Source organism: Colius striatus, chromosome 1, assembly GCF_028858725.1.
Source record: "Colius striatus isolate bColStr4 chromosome 1, bColStr4.1.hap1, whole genome shotgun sequence".
NCBI lineage: Eukaryota > Metazoa > Chordata > Aves > Coliiformes > Coliidae > Colius > Colius striatus.
The window spans coordinates 22102293-22117016 of NC_084759.1; the positions used below are offsets into that span (position 1 = coordinate 22102293).

A 14724-nucleotide genomic window follows, 5' to 3' on the forward strand; every position below is an offset into this window, starting at 1 on the left:
GTGCTGTACTTTGTAGGTTTTATGCATTTTAAAGCGTAAATTTCCATCAGTATAATGGCTTCGAAGACTTGAAGAGATTAAATTCTAGATATTTATTAATTTCTTGCATGACATAATCTTGTCAGTCTGTGACTTTTGATTTGGGAAAGGCACGATTGTGGCACTTAGAAATCTACAGCTTTTAGTTCAGAATCTGCTCAGTGGTGGAGGTAGCACTCTGATTCCCATCTTACGCTGCTTCGTGATACAATCAAACACTTCATCAAAGAGTACAGGGAAAAAGCAGGGCTGCCTTCTCAAATCCTGCCTACAATAAAGCAACCTACCTGCAAAGCATCTGCCTGGGGGGTTTTTAGCTGCATACTTGCCAGAGCACCATTCTAGACATGCATCGTGGTGCTGATTACAAACCTGACTTTGATTTTGATATTTTTCATGGCTGGCTATTGCCATTTATTCATCCAGCACTGGTTTTTGCTTTAACGATTCCCTTCCTGAGGATATATGAATGAGTGTGATTGTGTCTCATCTCTGTTCGGTTTGCAAGCCTAAACACCCCTGTTCTCCATGTGAGCCCCTTCGTGCTCAGAGCAAAGCACATTACCTTCAGAGCAGATTGTGCGGCTCCAAGTGTGTGCTGTGCTTTGAAGTGCACCAGGATTCAGCCTCAGAGTGGAAGGTCTTACCAGTCTAACAATAGATCTAAACCAGTGTGCAGACAGAGCGAGAGAGAACAAGGTTATCAGGATTACAAGGCTGATGAGGTTTGCCACATGCTTAGTTTTGCAGCGGTATGCACAAAGCCAGTGCCCTTGTTTCTGAGGGAGGACCTGAGGAAGCTGGTGCAGCACAGGAGAAGATGATGGAGCCTTGAGCCTCATGAAGGAGAGCGAGTGATGCTGGGAAAGGAGTGTAGAGAAGTAGGCCTGGCCTTTCCTAACATAGGGACTGGAAGAGTAACCTGTGGAGGACCTGGTGCCTCCAGTCTGTGTTTTCTGGAGAAAAGCTGAGGAAACAAACCCTCAGGTTTATGCCACGGCACCATAAATGTTACTATTAACTGCCATTACCTGCAGCCAAAACCTGAGCAGTTCCTGGGCTAACTAAACAGCTTACACACCTACGGCCCGTTCGGGGGCAAGCAGGGAAAATGCTGTCATTTGCTGATGGAATCGCACTATTTTTGAAGCTTTTATTCCAAGTTTTTGGATGATGTTCAGACCATTTTATCTGAGATTCACTTCTGCGCCAGGCCATCCTTCCAGAGAGAGGGAAAGGTCTGACTGCAGAGGGGAAAGTTGTGCAGGGGAAGGAACTGTCTTCATTCCCGTCCCGCCGGTTATCCCGCCCGGCCGCTTCTCCGCCAGGCCCCCGCCGCAGGGCCGCCCGCCTCCTCCCGCTCCCCGCCGAGGATGCGGCTGTGCCCCCGCACCGCCTCAGGAAACGGGCACTCGGGATAAACAACGTCAGCGGTGCCATGGAAAAGGGGGGGAAAAAAACTGGTGTTTCCGCCCGGTTTCGAACCGGGGACCTTTCGCGTGTTAGGCGAACGTGATAACCACTACACTACGGAAACCTCCGCTGGCGACATTTCTCCCCCAGCCTCTCTTGAGCCGGCGCGGGAGGGGCAAGGACGGTTCCTCGAGTCGACGGGGAAGCCCGAGGCCGAATACGGCTCTCGGGCAGTTCCCAGCGGTATGAAGGCTCCTCCCCCCGCGGGGGAAGGAAAAAGACGGTGCTCCCGCAAAACGTATCGCATCGTCCCTGGGTGGGCTCGAACCACCAACCTTTCGGTTAACAGCCGAACGCGCTAACCGATTGCGCCACAGAGACTCGCTGGTAACGAGGGCTGCCCTGCTCCTCCTGATTCCCGCGGAGCACGGCGGGGTGGCTGGGGCAGGGGCGCGGGTCGGCCCACGCACACACGGAGGTACAGCCAGCTGGAAAGTGGCTTGACAGGAAAGAATTTGAGGGTCCTGGTGGATATCAAGTTGGAAGTGAGCCCGGGAGGCCTTTGTGGCAAAGAAGGTGAATGGCATCTTGGGTGCAACTGACAAATTGTTGTCAGCAGGTCGAGGCAGGTGATCCTTCCCCTCTGCTCGGCAGTGCTGAGGCCACCCCTGGAGGGCTGTGTCCAGTGCGGAGCTCACCAGTACAAGAGACACACAGGCGTACTGGAAGAAGTCCAGTGAAGAGCCATGAAGATGGTGAAAGCGCTGGAGCATCTCTCCTATGACACCTGGGACTGTTCAGCCTAGAGGAGGCTCTGAGGGATCTCACCAGTGTGTATAAATACCTGGAGGGAGTACGCAAAGAGGCCAGAGACAGGCTGTGCTTGGTGGTGCCCGGAGAAATTGTGAGGTCTCTCTTCTTGGAAATATTGGGAAGACATCTGGATGCAGTCCTAGGTGTGGTCTCTAGGTGGCCCTGCTGGAGCAGAGGGATTGGATGAGGTGACCTCCAGAGGTCCTTTCCAACCTCAACCCTTGGTGGCCAGGGCTCTCTCGAGGCCACCGTAGTGACACTCCATTATTATCACGATGGCTGCTGAGAAGCTGCTTCTTGGGAGCAAAGGAGGAAGAGATGACATAGGAATTCCCCACAGCTTGGCTCACTGGGCACCACTCAAACCCAACTAATCAATAGCTTCCCGGGAAATTGGAGGCTTTGCCAAAAAGGCCTCAAAAGGGGCTGTCCTGAGCCCCGCTCAATTCTCTTGTCTTCCAATGGCAGAGAAAATACCAAATCTGCAGCTGTGCCCATTTCAGAGGTGGGTTTCCAGCATCCCAGCAGAGTGGCTTGGAGTCAAACTGATCTCACAGTGTTGCAGCAACACTGCAGGGTCAAACTGCTGACATATAATAAAGATAAGCCCAAAGAACTGCTGCGGGGAAGGAGAGCCCTGGCACAAAGACTCAGTGACATGGGGCTCACTAAATGGGCAGGAGCTTTTGAGGTGACATTCTGCCTGCTTCCAGGGTATCATTCTCTTGGCCATGCAAAATGAAGACAGCATTTAAAAACCTGCAGCCTTGCCCTTTTCTTGCACTTCACATGTCCAGCTCTGCTGTGCTCTCCTTTGTTGTTTTGTTGGGCTCCGGAAAGGAGGCGATGCTGAAGCAGACTGACGTGATGGCAGGTAGTCACACACATGTATGTAGATGTACGACATATTTGGTGGTTCTGTGGCACTTTGAATTTGCAAAGCACAGTACTGACATTAACCAGCCAGTCCAAGGGGCTTGAGTGCCATTGCATTTATGATAGGGAGTGACATTTATATATAGGAACTTGACAGAAGCAGCTTTTCTTTTATGAGGAGACACATTTCCACTGGAGTCCTTGCAGCCAAGTGCTGAGCAGAGTGCATGACAGGAAAGGAGAGATGCACATCCTAAAAGATATTTATAGATCTGTGTTCCCAGTCCTTTCCTCTTCAGTATGACAGCAATTCTACAAAAAGCTTATTTTGACTGGCTGTTCAAGATTTCCAGAGGAGGAGATTAATGTGTGTGAAGCCTTGCAGTGCAACTGGAAAAGCTCGCTGGCTTTGCACATTTTCCTGAGCTTCATGGCTCACCACGTCAAGGTTATCTTCCTCAGACAGGAAGGTGTGGATGTCACATTGCGAGGCAGCAGGAGGGAGGGCTGGGGTCTGGCAGCAGCTGCTGAAGCACAGAGTTAGCTGTGCCTGAAGCACCAGCCACAGCTGAGGGTTACTGTGGACATGGGCATTGTTCCCCAAGGAGTCCTGTCCCTTCTCCCTCTTCCCTTTTTTTACCCATTTGAGAAAATCTCACATTTCAAGTGGCCAAACTGGATATGATGGATGTGCCTCGCACTGATCTTTCTTGCACATACACTGGGTTTTCTGGTGGTGCCAAATTTGCCTGACTCAGACAGTGATCCTGTATGTATCCTGCAAAAAAAGGGGAGGCAAGAGCCTTCTAGATGTTTAGTTCACAAGGAGAGGGAACAATTTAATGTGCAGTTATGGCAGAAGCTGTTTGCAGAGTCATTTTGGCCCAGCCTTAGCTCTTCCTTTACCAAGGCAATTCCCCAAATGGCAAAAAATTTGCCAGAACCTCCTTCTGTCCTGCAGCTATTCCAGTGTCAAGGGGTACAAAAAGATAATATTCTCCCTTGCAAGGGGTTTGTGCTGTATCCACCTGTATTTACTGTATCCAACAGTGTTGCTCTGCTGTGGCAAAGGGAAGGGTCTTCTTCCATGTCTCTCATACCCTCTTGACTTCCTCTGCTTTTCCTTAAGCAGAGTGATGTTGCACTTAAAAAACCCCCTAAACCTGCAGTTTTTATTTTAAGGCAACCATACCAAACAGATTCTTGCTGGCAAAGCTTTTTTTCTCCCTACCCTTCCAGAACTCAGCTTAGCAATTCCTGGAGTTGATGTCATAGTGAGGAGGGGTTTTTTGCAGGGAGGAAGGTGAGACTCCATTTGCCTCCCTGCCTACGTGACGGGTGACTATGGAGCGAGCCTCGGCAAGAGGAAGTAACGGGCTGGGTTTCCAGCAAAGCAGCCGTGGTGGTGGTGGGTCCTGGGGTACTGAGTGGTGGCCTGGGACAGGCAGGAATTGGAAGAAGCAGAGCAGGAGAGAAAAGCAGGGCAGTGGGAAAGCAAAGAGATGGAAAACAAGCAGCAAGACGAGGAGAAAGCGAAGGCATTAACAGCCCAGCCCTTGCGACCTGGTCTGCACTTGGGATTTTGGTGGTTGGGGTTCAGCAGTTATTTGCTTGTACCCAAACTACCTGAGAGTTTTTCATACCTAGTAGCACAGATGATATTGATTTGCATGATAGAGAGGCTGGATAAAAACACCTGTTGTAAGTAAATGTGTCCCCATTGAACCAGATGGATCCCTGCTGGGAAGTCCTAGGGGCAGTGTCCCATCCCCAGGGAGGTAACCAGTTATCTGTTTGGGATGCAGGATGGCACTCAGACCTCCTGGATAGCATGTAGTGGACTACAGACAGACAGATGGGGGAAAAAAAAAAGTTGTCCATGGCTCAGGCCAGTGAAAATGTTACTTCTATTAGCGTTAAATTCCTACTAAAATTAAGGATTTTTCATTTCCCCATCAGAGTATGGACAAAAGGGAGCAGAGTGGTTGCAGTTGTCAAGGGATGTGCTCTTTGGAAGAGGATGCTTTCTGACAGAAGCTGTGAGACTTTCTGCAGCCATCCAGCACCTCAGCCTGTGCTTCCCTGCAGTCTCCATCGCAGGGCTGAAGCTGGGGCAAGAACACAGTGCAGTAATTACCTTCAGCTGTATTTGGCTTCAACTGCTAAAATCAAGGTACAAGTGTGAAGTCTGAGCCTGTAAAATTCTGAATACTGGCTTCTGTCACCATCTTCTAGGGAGTTATTTGTAGGGGGAAGGATGCAAGAGCCATCCTTGGTAATGAAAGACATATTCCTGTGCCTGCCTGTGATATTCACAGCACTTGTTTACTGCCCATTCAAATATGCCAGATGGATCAGGAGCTTTTAGCTTGTGACCTGGAGACCTAGGGTCTCCTCACTGGTGAGGCTGATGGAGATGTGGATAGGGAGAGTACACTGCGTTACTGAGACTTGCCAACGTTATTTCCCCTCCCAGATACTTGTGAGGTGGTTGAGTACTTGCAGGCAATGGCGTGATAGCCTGGCTGTTCTTGTCCAGCCTTTCTGCTCTTCCACACAGCCAGCCAAATGCTCAAACATGCTTTAGATATCAAGGTTGCTATTTTGCTTCTGTGCAGGAAGGGTAATAGGTATCTTTCCACATTATATAATGTTGTAAATCACAGGCATATAATCTCCTGTTTGTCTGGGCTTCATCTATATATCATGAGTGAGTGAGTGAGCCTGTGTCTGTGTTGCTCTGACAGGCACCTCGGTGCTGGGTGCTGCCACTGTCCTGTGAAGCCATAGGAAGTGTTTCATGATTCAAGATAAGAAAGACCTTCACTTCCTCTTTCTGTGCTCGCAGGAGTGAGCTCCCGCTGAGGCTGCACCATCCACCCTGACAGCCCACTGGCAAAATGGACCAAGAAACCCTGGGAAGTGTTGTCCTGCTCGCCATCGTCACCTTGATAAGTGTTGTCCAGAATGGTAAGACAAAGATAAGCATTTATTTAAGGGCTAATAGGGAGCTGAGGAAAGTTCAGGATGATGTTTGGATAGATATAATGTGGTTATAAGAGCGTGTGTGCTTGGGTGTGACTTGGCTTTAAAAATGAGCTTCTAAGTGTATAATTTTGTGTCCTTTTGCCGCAGTGTCTTGGCAGTCACAGGGTCCCACTCTGTGGTATTCCAGGGTTTGTTACACATATGTCAGAAAGGACCAATATGCTGGGGTAACCCTGTGACAATATGCCTTTTGATTCGAGGGCTGAGACGTCCTCTCCTAGCCGAAGTCCCTAATATTGGGCAGCCTGAGCAGGTCTCCAGCTGCAGCCCTGCTGCTGTGGGCAGGGGCTGGGCCCCAGGAGGCTGCTGTGGGTCAGACTTTTGCACTGAGATGGGTGAAGGGGACAAAACTGCACCAGCTCGTCAGAGGAGTCTGTTGGATTGTTTGTGGGCAGGCATCTCTCCTGCTTTCCTGCATCTCCAGGTTCTTCAGCCCAACTAATCTCAATTAACTGTGGCACTGAGAACATTGCGCATTTCCTGCAGTGGAGAAGTTTCCTTTTTTAGCTCTTATTTGGACGTCTGTAGTCTCTACTATTGTTGAGGATTTTTAAATAAAACAAGTTTCTCTCTTGTGCAAATCTGATTTTAAATTGATTATCATCTCTTGCAAATACTTAATCATTTTAGCAGGAAATTCTGCCAGGAATACAGAGACGTGAGTGAGTTTTGCCCCAGCTGCCCTGAGATGGCCCGGGTTCAAGGGGAGTCAGCACTGAGATGGAGGGCTGATGCAAATTCTAGGAACCTTCTGTGGAGACTTCCTGGTACAAATGGAAGAGTCCCACTGAGCGCAAACCCCATGTTCTGTCCTAGGAAATGGGCTATTCTTGGGCTGCTGCGGAGAGGGGAAGTGGTGGGAGCCTCAGCATAAGTCTGGCTGCCTGACAGCAGAACAAAGGAGATGCAAACTGGTTTACTTTCAACATAGGCCCTAAATGCCACATTGTTTGACCCAATGCTGATTTCTGGTAAATGCGCAGCGTGTGACATCACCAGATTGTGACACAGAGATAAGACAGCATACTGCAACTAAGAAAAGATGTTCAACATACATCTCTTGCTATTTAACCAAATTACTTTGAATACAGGTTTCTTCCCTTTCACTCTGAAACTTGAGCATTTGCCTTCCAGCCTGACACGCACTTTCATCTCATGGAAATCCGTCTGGGAGATTATTGACCCAGCTGCAACAAACAGGCAGCACGATGCTTGACAGAAGACTTAGCATGCCAAGCACGAGTGGCACACAGCCCTAAACCTTGATTTCAGACCTTGCATGGTCTGATTTTCCCCTCCCAGGCTTTCTGCCCGGAAAGACCAGACTGGTATGCAGTCCTGCAATGAAGGCAATAATTAAGGCAGTAGAAATGCTTATAAAGGGATATCAGTTGTACTGAATTCTTGACATGGCTCTGGTTCAGCAAAGCACTTGGGCATCTGCTTGACTGTCAGTACCATGTAGATTCTCGTTCATATGCTTTTCTGCATTTAGTGCAGCATTAGAAAACAGTTTCAGTGAATGCTGTTATTCCCCAAGCTGGAGGTGGGCTGTGGTGCTGCCCCAGCCACTGTCACCTTGTTCATGTTGGGAATCTGTATATCCTAGAGTGACTCATGTGGCCAGATGCCAGTGAGTCACACACGCAGCTTTAGCTTTTGTTCTTGCATCAGAGAGATGTTGCAATATTCAGGGTAAATCAGTAGCCATTGCTGAGCAGACTGGGATGGAGGAAGCAGAGTGAAGTCAATGGAAAGAAGGAGCAACCTGCGCATGTGCCAGCCCTTGCTAGGCTGGAGTGTCAGTGCACAGTTTCTGTGAGCATGAACTCGTGAAACAAACAGTCTCCTGGTGCAGATGAGCTGAATTAAGCCCCTCAGCCCCAGCCCTGCTCTCCTCACTTGTCTCATGCCAGCCTGTGAAACTACCCTCTTCCCTTGAGGTAAAGAGAAGGAAATACAACCGTGGTGTTGCGAGTGGCTCCAAGCTGTAGCCTCCCATTTCCCAATGCCATGCTATCGGGAGCCCAACACTGCTGAGATGGGAGTGCAGACCTGCAGTTAGAGTCACTCCTGGATGTGATCTGCCAGCTCTGCTCTGGTCCTTTGCAGAACTTCACACTGTCTGAGACTCAGGCAGGCAGGATGCATTCCTTGGGCTACCCTCTCGGATGATTCTGGAGGCCTCAAGGGCATGTGAGGTTGACAGGGCTAAGGACTCACAGAAAAAGGGAGCTACTTTAGGGATGAAAAGCTCACTTGAAGCAGGAGGCTCTGCCTCTCTGTATGATGGTGACGTGCTGAGTTCCCCTCCAATTCACTGCCCTCACCTGGGGGTCCACGTGGTCCTGAGGAAGTACAGCCAGTGAGGTGAGTTGGAGGTAATGAACCTAAAAATTTTTGCTAGCTAAGATGTGGATGCCTCATGTGAGGTGGCTCTCTAAGCTCTTTCTGGAGTCAATGGAGAATGATCAGCATTTCTGTAGGGTGGTTTCTCTCATGCTGATAGCTTTCTGAAGTATAGATTGATGTCTTGAGGTTCCTTTCTTCTGTTTCCCTCTATCACCTACTGTCACCTAGAGAAGGAAAATATCTACCTGCTCAACACTCCTCAACGTCTCTGAAGTGAGGTGAGACACTCCTTATCCATGGCGCAGGTGTACATGATGATCCTGTCTCTGTCCTTCACCCTACTGCCCAGTCCTTTGACCAAAGATCCATACACTGGATGTCAGAGGTTCTAGAACAGATGCCTGGACCTCCACAGCCAGATCCTTCTCAGAGGACCAAGCCCTGATCCCAGAGGCTGTACACAAGGAGTGTCACTATCTGTACTTCCAAGCTCTTGTCTTGGTGACCAGTGTCATGCTGGAGTGTCAGGCACTGTTCAGACTGGTGGCGCTCAGCATGCTGTAAAATCACTGCAGCAGCATGCTGCCATTTGGGAGGTGGCAGCACCTGCAGCAGCAGAGAAGGAGGTACACACAGCTTGCTCTTGGCTTTCTCTGAAGCTGTGGCACCTTCTAGTGATTTCACATACGTGCTAAAAGGAAGAGAGAAGGTATGCTACGTATCCCAGTGAGCCCATGCAGTCCCAGGCCTGCAGGAAGTGGTTTCCCATCACTGCAGCTTTGCCTAAGACAAAAAATGCCATTCAACCTAGTTCTCTGCAAGCTGGGTAGTGGGTGGATGGAGACGCTGAAAACTCCCAGTGGCAGTGCCACTGCTCCGGGTCCTGCAGGAGCCGGCCAGTGCTTTGTGCTGGTGGCAGTGGGAGGGTCTGCAGCCTGGTTCAGAGCCAGGATGCTGGCTTAAAGCACAGCGGGTTTTTCTGCAGAGAGGCTGTATGTACCCAGGGAATCACTTGATATGGAAAGCAAAAAACTCAGTACCTTTTAGTGAAGGCAATGGAAGTACAAAAAGCTTGCTTGCAGCATCAGTGAGGGGAAAAAAAAGAGGTGACTTCAGATTCCCAGGGTGAAATCCTGCAGCTTCTGAAGTTTTACTTTTATTATGTTTTATTGTTTAGTTATGTTATAATAATAACTTTCCTGATGGGTTACCTTTTATATACATCTTTGACTAATATTCTAAACCACAGAGTGATTTGGGTACACCGAGATGGGATGCACAATAATGCAAAGCTTGCAGCTCGTAGCCTGTCAGGACTGTCTGGTGTCTTTAGAGACATGACTGATGGCCTCTGGTTTAGAGTCATCAGATAAAATGTGTTTGTCAGGTGCACAATACATTACCTTAGGGTGCTGCATTTTTGCAGCAGCTAACACCCTGACACAAAGTCATTGCTTAAAGGGAGGATACATAAAATATGGACACAGAGAAATCAACCATCAGGACAAGGTTTTCAATGGGCCTTTCTGGAAAATTAACCAGCCCTGCAGGATGTACCTGGTTTAGCAAAGGGGTATCACTAAGGCAGAAGAGACTCCCTTGTCTCCCTGCTCTATTAGAGAGCAAGAATTGAGTTTGGCAGCTCAGACTGGAAAACTTTTTTTCCCACTGGGGTCAAAAAGGACAGAGTCTGGGCTGTGCTTCTGCAGCAGACAGAGGTGCAAGCTGCCAAAAGTGCAGGGTGGGGACAAAGCAGGTCTCAGAGGTGAAAGCCTGCTGCCAGTCACATACAAACACAGGGGATGTCTGAGGTTGAACTGCGCTGCACCCTTGCACAGGGGGTTTGATTATACCTTGGTGACAGAGAGAGTGTGCTGACCACATCCTGCGCCTCCATATACCCACGTCCTCTCCTGCCTCATCCGGCCTGGACGCTCGTGAGTACAGAGCTGAGCCCACAAAGCCCAGCTTCTGTGGTATCTCCAAACTACATCTCAGATATGTTGTGGTTTTTTTAACAGCTTTTTTTGCGAGCAAAGTGGAGCATGAAAGCAAACACTGCAATGGCAAGGGGTTCCAGCGGCTGGGATCCTCCGCCTTCGACCGCGTCTACACTGCCAAGTGAGTAGGCAAGCCCTGAGGAGCCAATGGGGCAGAACAGGGTCTGTCTGTCTTCACTGGGGTTTAATCCAAACCCTTTTGGGGTCTGGAGGTGAGCTCCAAATGCCCTCAGAGGAAGGCGTTGTCTGCAGTCCCTTGCTGCGTGCATTGCAGCGGTGTTCAGACCCGTGGTCCTCTAGTATCTTTGCTGATGCGCCCAACTCCCTCCTGGATGCCCTGTGCTGTGTTTAAATTGGACTGGCAGCCTTTATGAGTCCCTTCATTTGGGAGCCGGTTCCGCCAGCACTAGCTAATGCTGGCAGTGTGGTAGAAGTGCAGCTGGTGTCCCAGGGGAACTGCAGCTCAGCAGGAAAGAGCTGGTGGAGAGATGCTGACTTGCTGAGGAGCAGGTTGGTAGCACATTTCATACAAACTTCTTGATCCCCAATAGCTCCCTCAGCACGTGGCTCTTCACTTCTCCATCACATCCTCTTGTCTTTGACATCCCTTCAGGGGATGAAGAGGGGAGAATGAATTCTGACCTAGAAGAGTAAAGAACATAAAATACTTTTTTTGTTACCTGTGAAGTACTGACAATGTGCTTGAAATTGGATGGGATGTCCAAGAGCTGCCCTTCACAGGTGTGCAACCTCTGCTTCCTCCTCGGCCAGCATCCCTGGCCAAAGGAGGCAACTGGACATCACTCCCTCCAAAGACATATTCCTTCTGTGAGACACTCCTACTTGCAGTGCAATTCTCCTTTTGTTGGTTTCATTCAGTTTTCAATGCAATCAATAACTTGATTAATGTTACTTAATTACAAGGACTTTCTGAGCCAATAAAGCACACAGAGTCACTTATACATGTGCCATGACCAAACAGCTTAGAGGAAGAGAGTGGCTTCCACAGGTACCAGGCATGCGTGTGGGATGGTTTGTTTCCCTCAAGGAGCAGAACAAAGGCACCCATTATCCGAGTGAGGACATGGGGAAGCAGACCCGCGGGTGAGGCAGCCGCTGTGATCAGGCCCAGCCCTGCCAGATGGGCCTTGGCAGCTGCCTGCTGCAGCCAGGCCCCTCCAGGCTAAAAGCACACCTGCAGCCTAGATTCATCTCCCACCACCCTTTGCTGGTGAAACATGTTGATTTTGTTTCTGTTTCCCTGTGTTCTGATTTCTCTCTCATAAATTCCTTTCTAGCCAGAACTGCGGACACGCATACCCTACGTTTCTGGCCGTGCTTTGGTGCGCTGGCCTTCTCTGCAGCCAAGGTAACACACAGGGATTTCCCCACTTTCAGCAAAGGAATGGTGTTCCCAGATACAATTCAGGACAGTCTGGGCCAGGGACATTTCTCAGAAAGGCTTTATGGATGACATCCCTCTGGTTTGAGTGGGGGGTTTAGTACTTGGATGCTGTATGCCACATCATTCACCCATTAATTAAATGGGCTGCTTTGATTATCTTACCAGAGCTGCCAGCCCTTCCCAGAACTCAGGGCAGCTCAGGACTATTCCCCTGCATTTCTAAGTATGATCCCCTTCAATGCACTTTGAGTTGTCCTAAGGACTTTTCCTGGGATCTCTGGCAATTCTTTCTGTAAGAGGGGAGTTTCTTGACCAGAGAAAGGCTTTTGTCTGCAGACATGGGAAAAACTAGAAAGGGAGAAAAAGAGGGAAAGCCCCTTTCCATGTGCTCAGGAATGAGTGTTGTATAGTCCACCTGCTCCTAGAGCAGTGCATCTGTCAGACACCATTTATTTCTGATGAAAGCAGTGCCTGAGACAACGCTGTCTTTCCTGAGCTCAACATGACCCACACTGGGCTTCTGCAGCTGTGGGCAGGATTACACCCCAAAAACTTCAGAAAAGCTGATGTGAGGGCAAGGCAAGTGCTATTTTTCCCACACAAAAGCCTCTGTCCTGCTTCCAGCACTCATTCCAGAGATCAAGGCTGCAGGTTCCCATTTCCCAGTCCAGCCCAGGCAGCGAATGAGGATGGGGCAAACAGTGAGGCCCTGATGTTTGTAACCCCTTGTTTTACTCTGTGTCCAGCTCCTGCTGCCTTTGCTGGCCTGATGTACCTGTTTGTGAGGCAGAAGTACTTTGTGGGCTACCTTGGGGAAAGGACTCAGAGGTAAGGACTTGCAGAGCCTGTTCACAAACTGCAGGATAGGGGAGGAGCCGTGGGAGGTGTGGCAGCACTGGGGATGGGACAGCTCAGGAACAGGGTAGCTGCTTCAGCAGCTCCTGCTCACAGCCTCATCAAACCCATACGTGTGTGTGTTTGTGCTGCTACTTGCACAAGATCATCCTTTTATATTAATAATGCTCATTACACACTTGTGGAAGAAGATTATCCTGCAACCTGTGACGTCTGAGAAGACGTTCAAGTCTCTCTGAATAGCCACTTTTGTAAGCAGCAGCCTACCCTGAGCACATGAAGTCAAATCCAGGCCCAAATGGATCCTAAAAATGGCATTTAAGAGCTCACAGCTGCCTTGCAGTGCAAGACAGAGCAGAAACTTGTCCCCTCCATTTCAGCCCCCGAGACCTTTCAGCTGGTCTCAACAGCAGAATCCAACGTCTGAGGACTCCTCAGGTGCGGTGACATACATTGACAAATGGCTTTCCCCACTTTCTGTCTCCTCAGCACTCCTGGCTACTTGTTTGGCAAGCGTATTATTCTGTTCCTGTTCCTCATGTCCATGGCTGGAATACTCAACTACTATCTCATCTTCTTCTTCGGAAGTGACTTTGAAATACACATAAAAACGATAACCAACGCGATCTCTCCGCTGCTGCTCATCCCCTAGCTCCCCACAGCACTGAGGGGTCAGCGTGCTTAATATATCAACACCCAGAAGCAGCCGTAATTCATCTGTTTAAGAAATGAACCTATAACCCTCTTCAATTGCTGTAAATCTCATGCTTGATGGGCTTTGTAGTTTGATTTAACCTTGCTTTTTGCTTCAGGAAGAAGATTTATCACGAGCACTTGGCACACCTAAGGAATGGTAACAACCTCCAGTTAGTTCTGTAGGGTTTTTTTTTTTCCCTAAACTGCATCTTGCAAGCTGATTGCATAGGCTGGAAGGGACATTGTATGCTTGTTTCATAACTGCATTGTACCTAGCTCCTACCCCAAAACCCAGGAGCTTCTCAGAGTAGTTTCTGACCGATGGCCCCTGCAGTTGTCCTCACACACAGGCACAGCTTTTTGCCAGCATCCTGCATGCCCCTGCCCAAGAAGAGGCAGAGACCAGCCCCTTCACCTGCCCTTTCACTCCCACTTGTTGATGACTGAGCTCCTGCTGCTGCAGAAGAGGCCCTGTCTGGTCTTTCTTAATAAATATTCATGTACCCAAGGCTCCCGGCACTGATCTCATTTACACTTCAGTATTTTTGTTCTCATGGAGCTGTGTAAAAGCATCTTGTGTAAATGAGGAGCTGCTGTGTTGATGATGGGATTGGGTCTGTTTTGCTTGGCTTTGTTTAATAAAGCAGTCTAAAGGGATGAAAGCTGTTGGCTCCCATCTCCTTTGCCTGGTGATCCCGATGCTCTGGACAGGGTAAGCAGAGCAGGAGGAGCAGGACTTGCCCTTTGTGTGGCGGTGGGCATGGCCTGGCAAGGACATGCATTTAACAGCTCCCTCTCAATAAGCAAGTTCAGTTTTCTGCCTCTGTCACTAACAATGTGCCCCCACAAGTCTGCCCCATTGGATTAGAGAAGCAGACCACATCAGGCAAACGAGCCAGCCCCATCTTTTAAACACTGCCACCCTACGAGTGCTCCAGCTTTTAAGCCTGTTTGATTACTGCATGCAGGATGGATAACACTGTATTTTATGACTCCTTCAGGAGGGACAGAGACTCTTTATGAGTGGAGGATTTTCAGAGCTGTTGGCCAAAGGGGATGCAGACGGATGCCTGCCTTTGTACTCCAGCAAGGCTGCTGGGTTTGGTTCCTGCCTGATGCGTGGCAGAGGCACTTGTGCACACTTGTTCCCCTGAACCTCTTCCTGCACCATCTCTACAGCTGACTGCTCCCAGTGCCAAAATAACACACATTTTTTTTTCTCTTGTC

General features: G+C 49.3%; 1 protein-coding gene and 2 non-coding genes across 3 annotated transcripts; 1 reads left to right on the forward strand and 2 right to left on the reverse strand.

The window, feature by feature from the left end:
* Positions 1-1503: 1503 nt before the first annotated feature.
* TRNAV-AAC (transfer RNA valine (anticodon AAC)) lies at positions 1504-1576 on the reverse strand. Its single transcript has one exon. It is a non-coding gene; the product is annotated as a tRNA-Val (tRNA).
* Positions 1577-1759: 183 nt separating this feature from the next.
* Positions 1760-1833, reverse strand: TRNAN-GUU (transfer RNA asparagine (anticodon GUU)). Its single transcript has one exon. It is a non-coding gene; the product is annotated as a tRNA-Asn (tRNA).
* Positions 1834-5166: 3333 nt separating this feature from the next.
* ALOX5AP (arachidonate 5-lipoxygenase activating protein) lies at positions 5167-14159 on the forward strand. The gene is made up of 6 exons (XM_010196678.2): positions 5167-5314; positions 5990-6111; positions 10563-10662; positions 11840-11910; positions 12693-12774; positions 13291-14159. The coding sequence occupies exons 2-6, from the start codon at positions 6042-6044 to the stop codon at positions 13451-13453; spliced, it is 486 nt and encodes a 161-aa protein (XP_010194980.1). The 5' UTR covers positions 5167-5314; positions 5990-6041; the 3' UTR covers positions 13454-14159.
* The last annotated feature ends 565 nt before the right edge of the window (positions 14160-14724 follow it).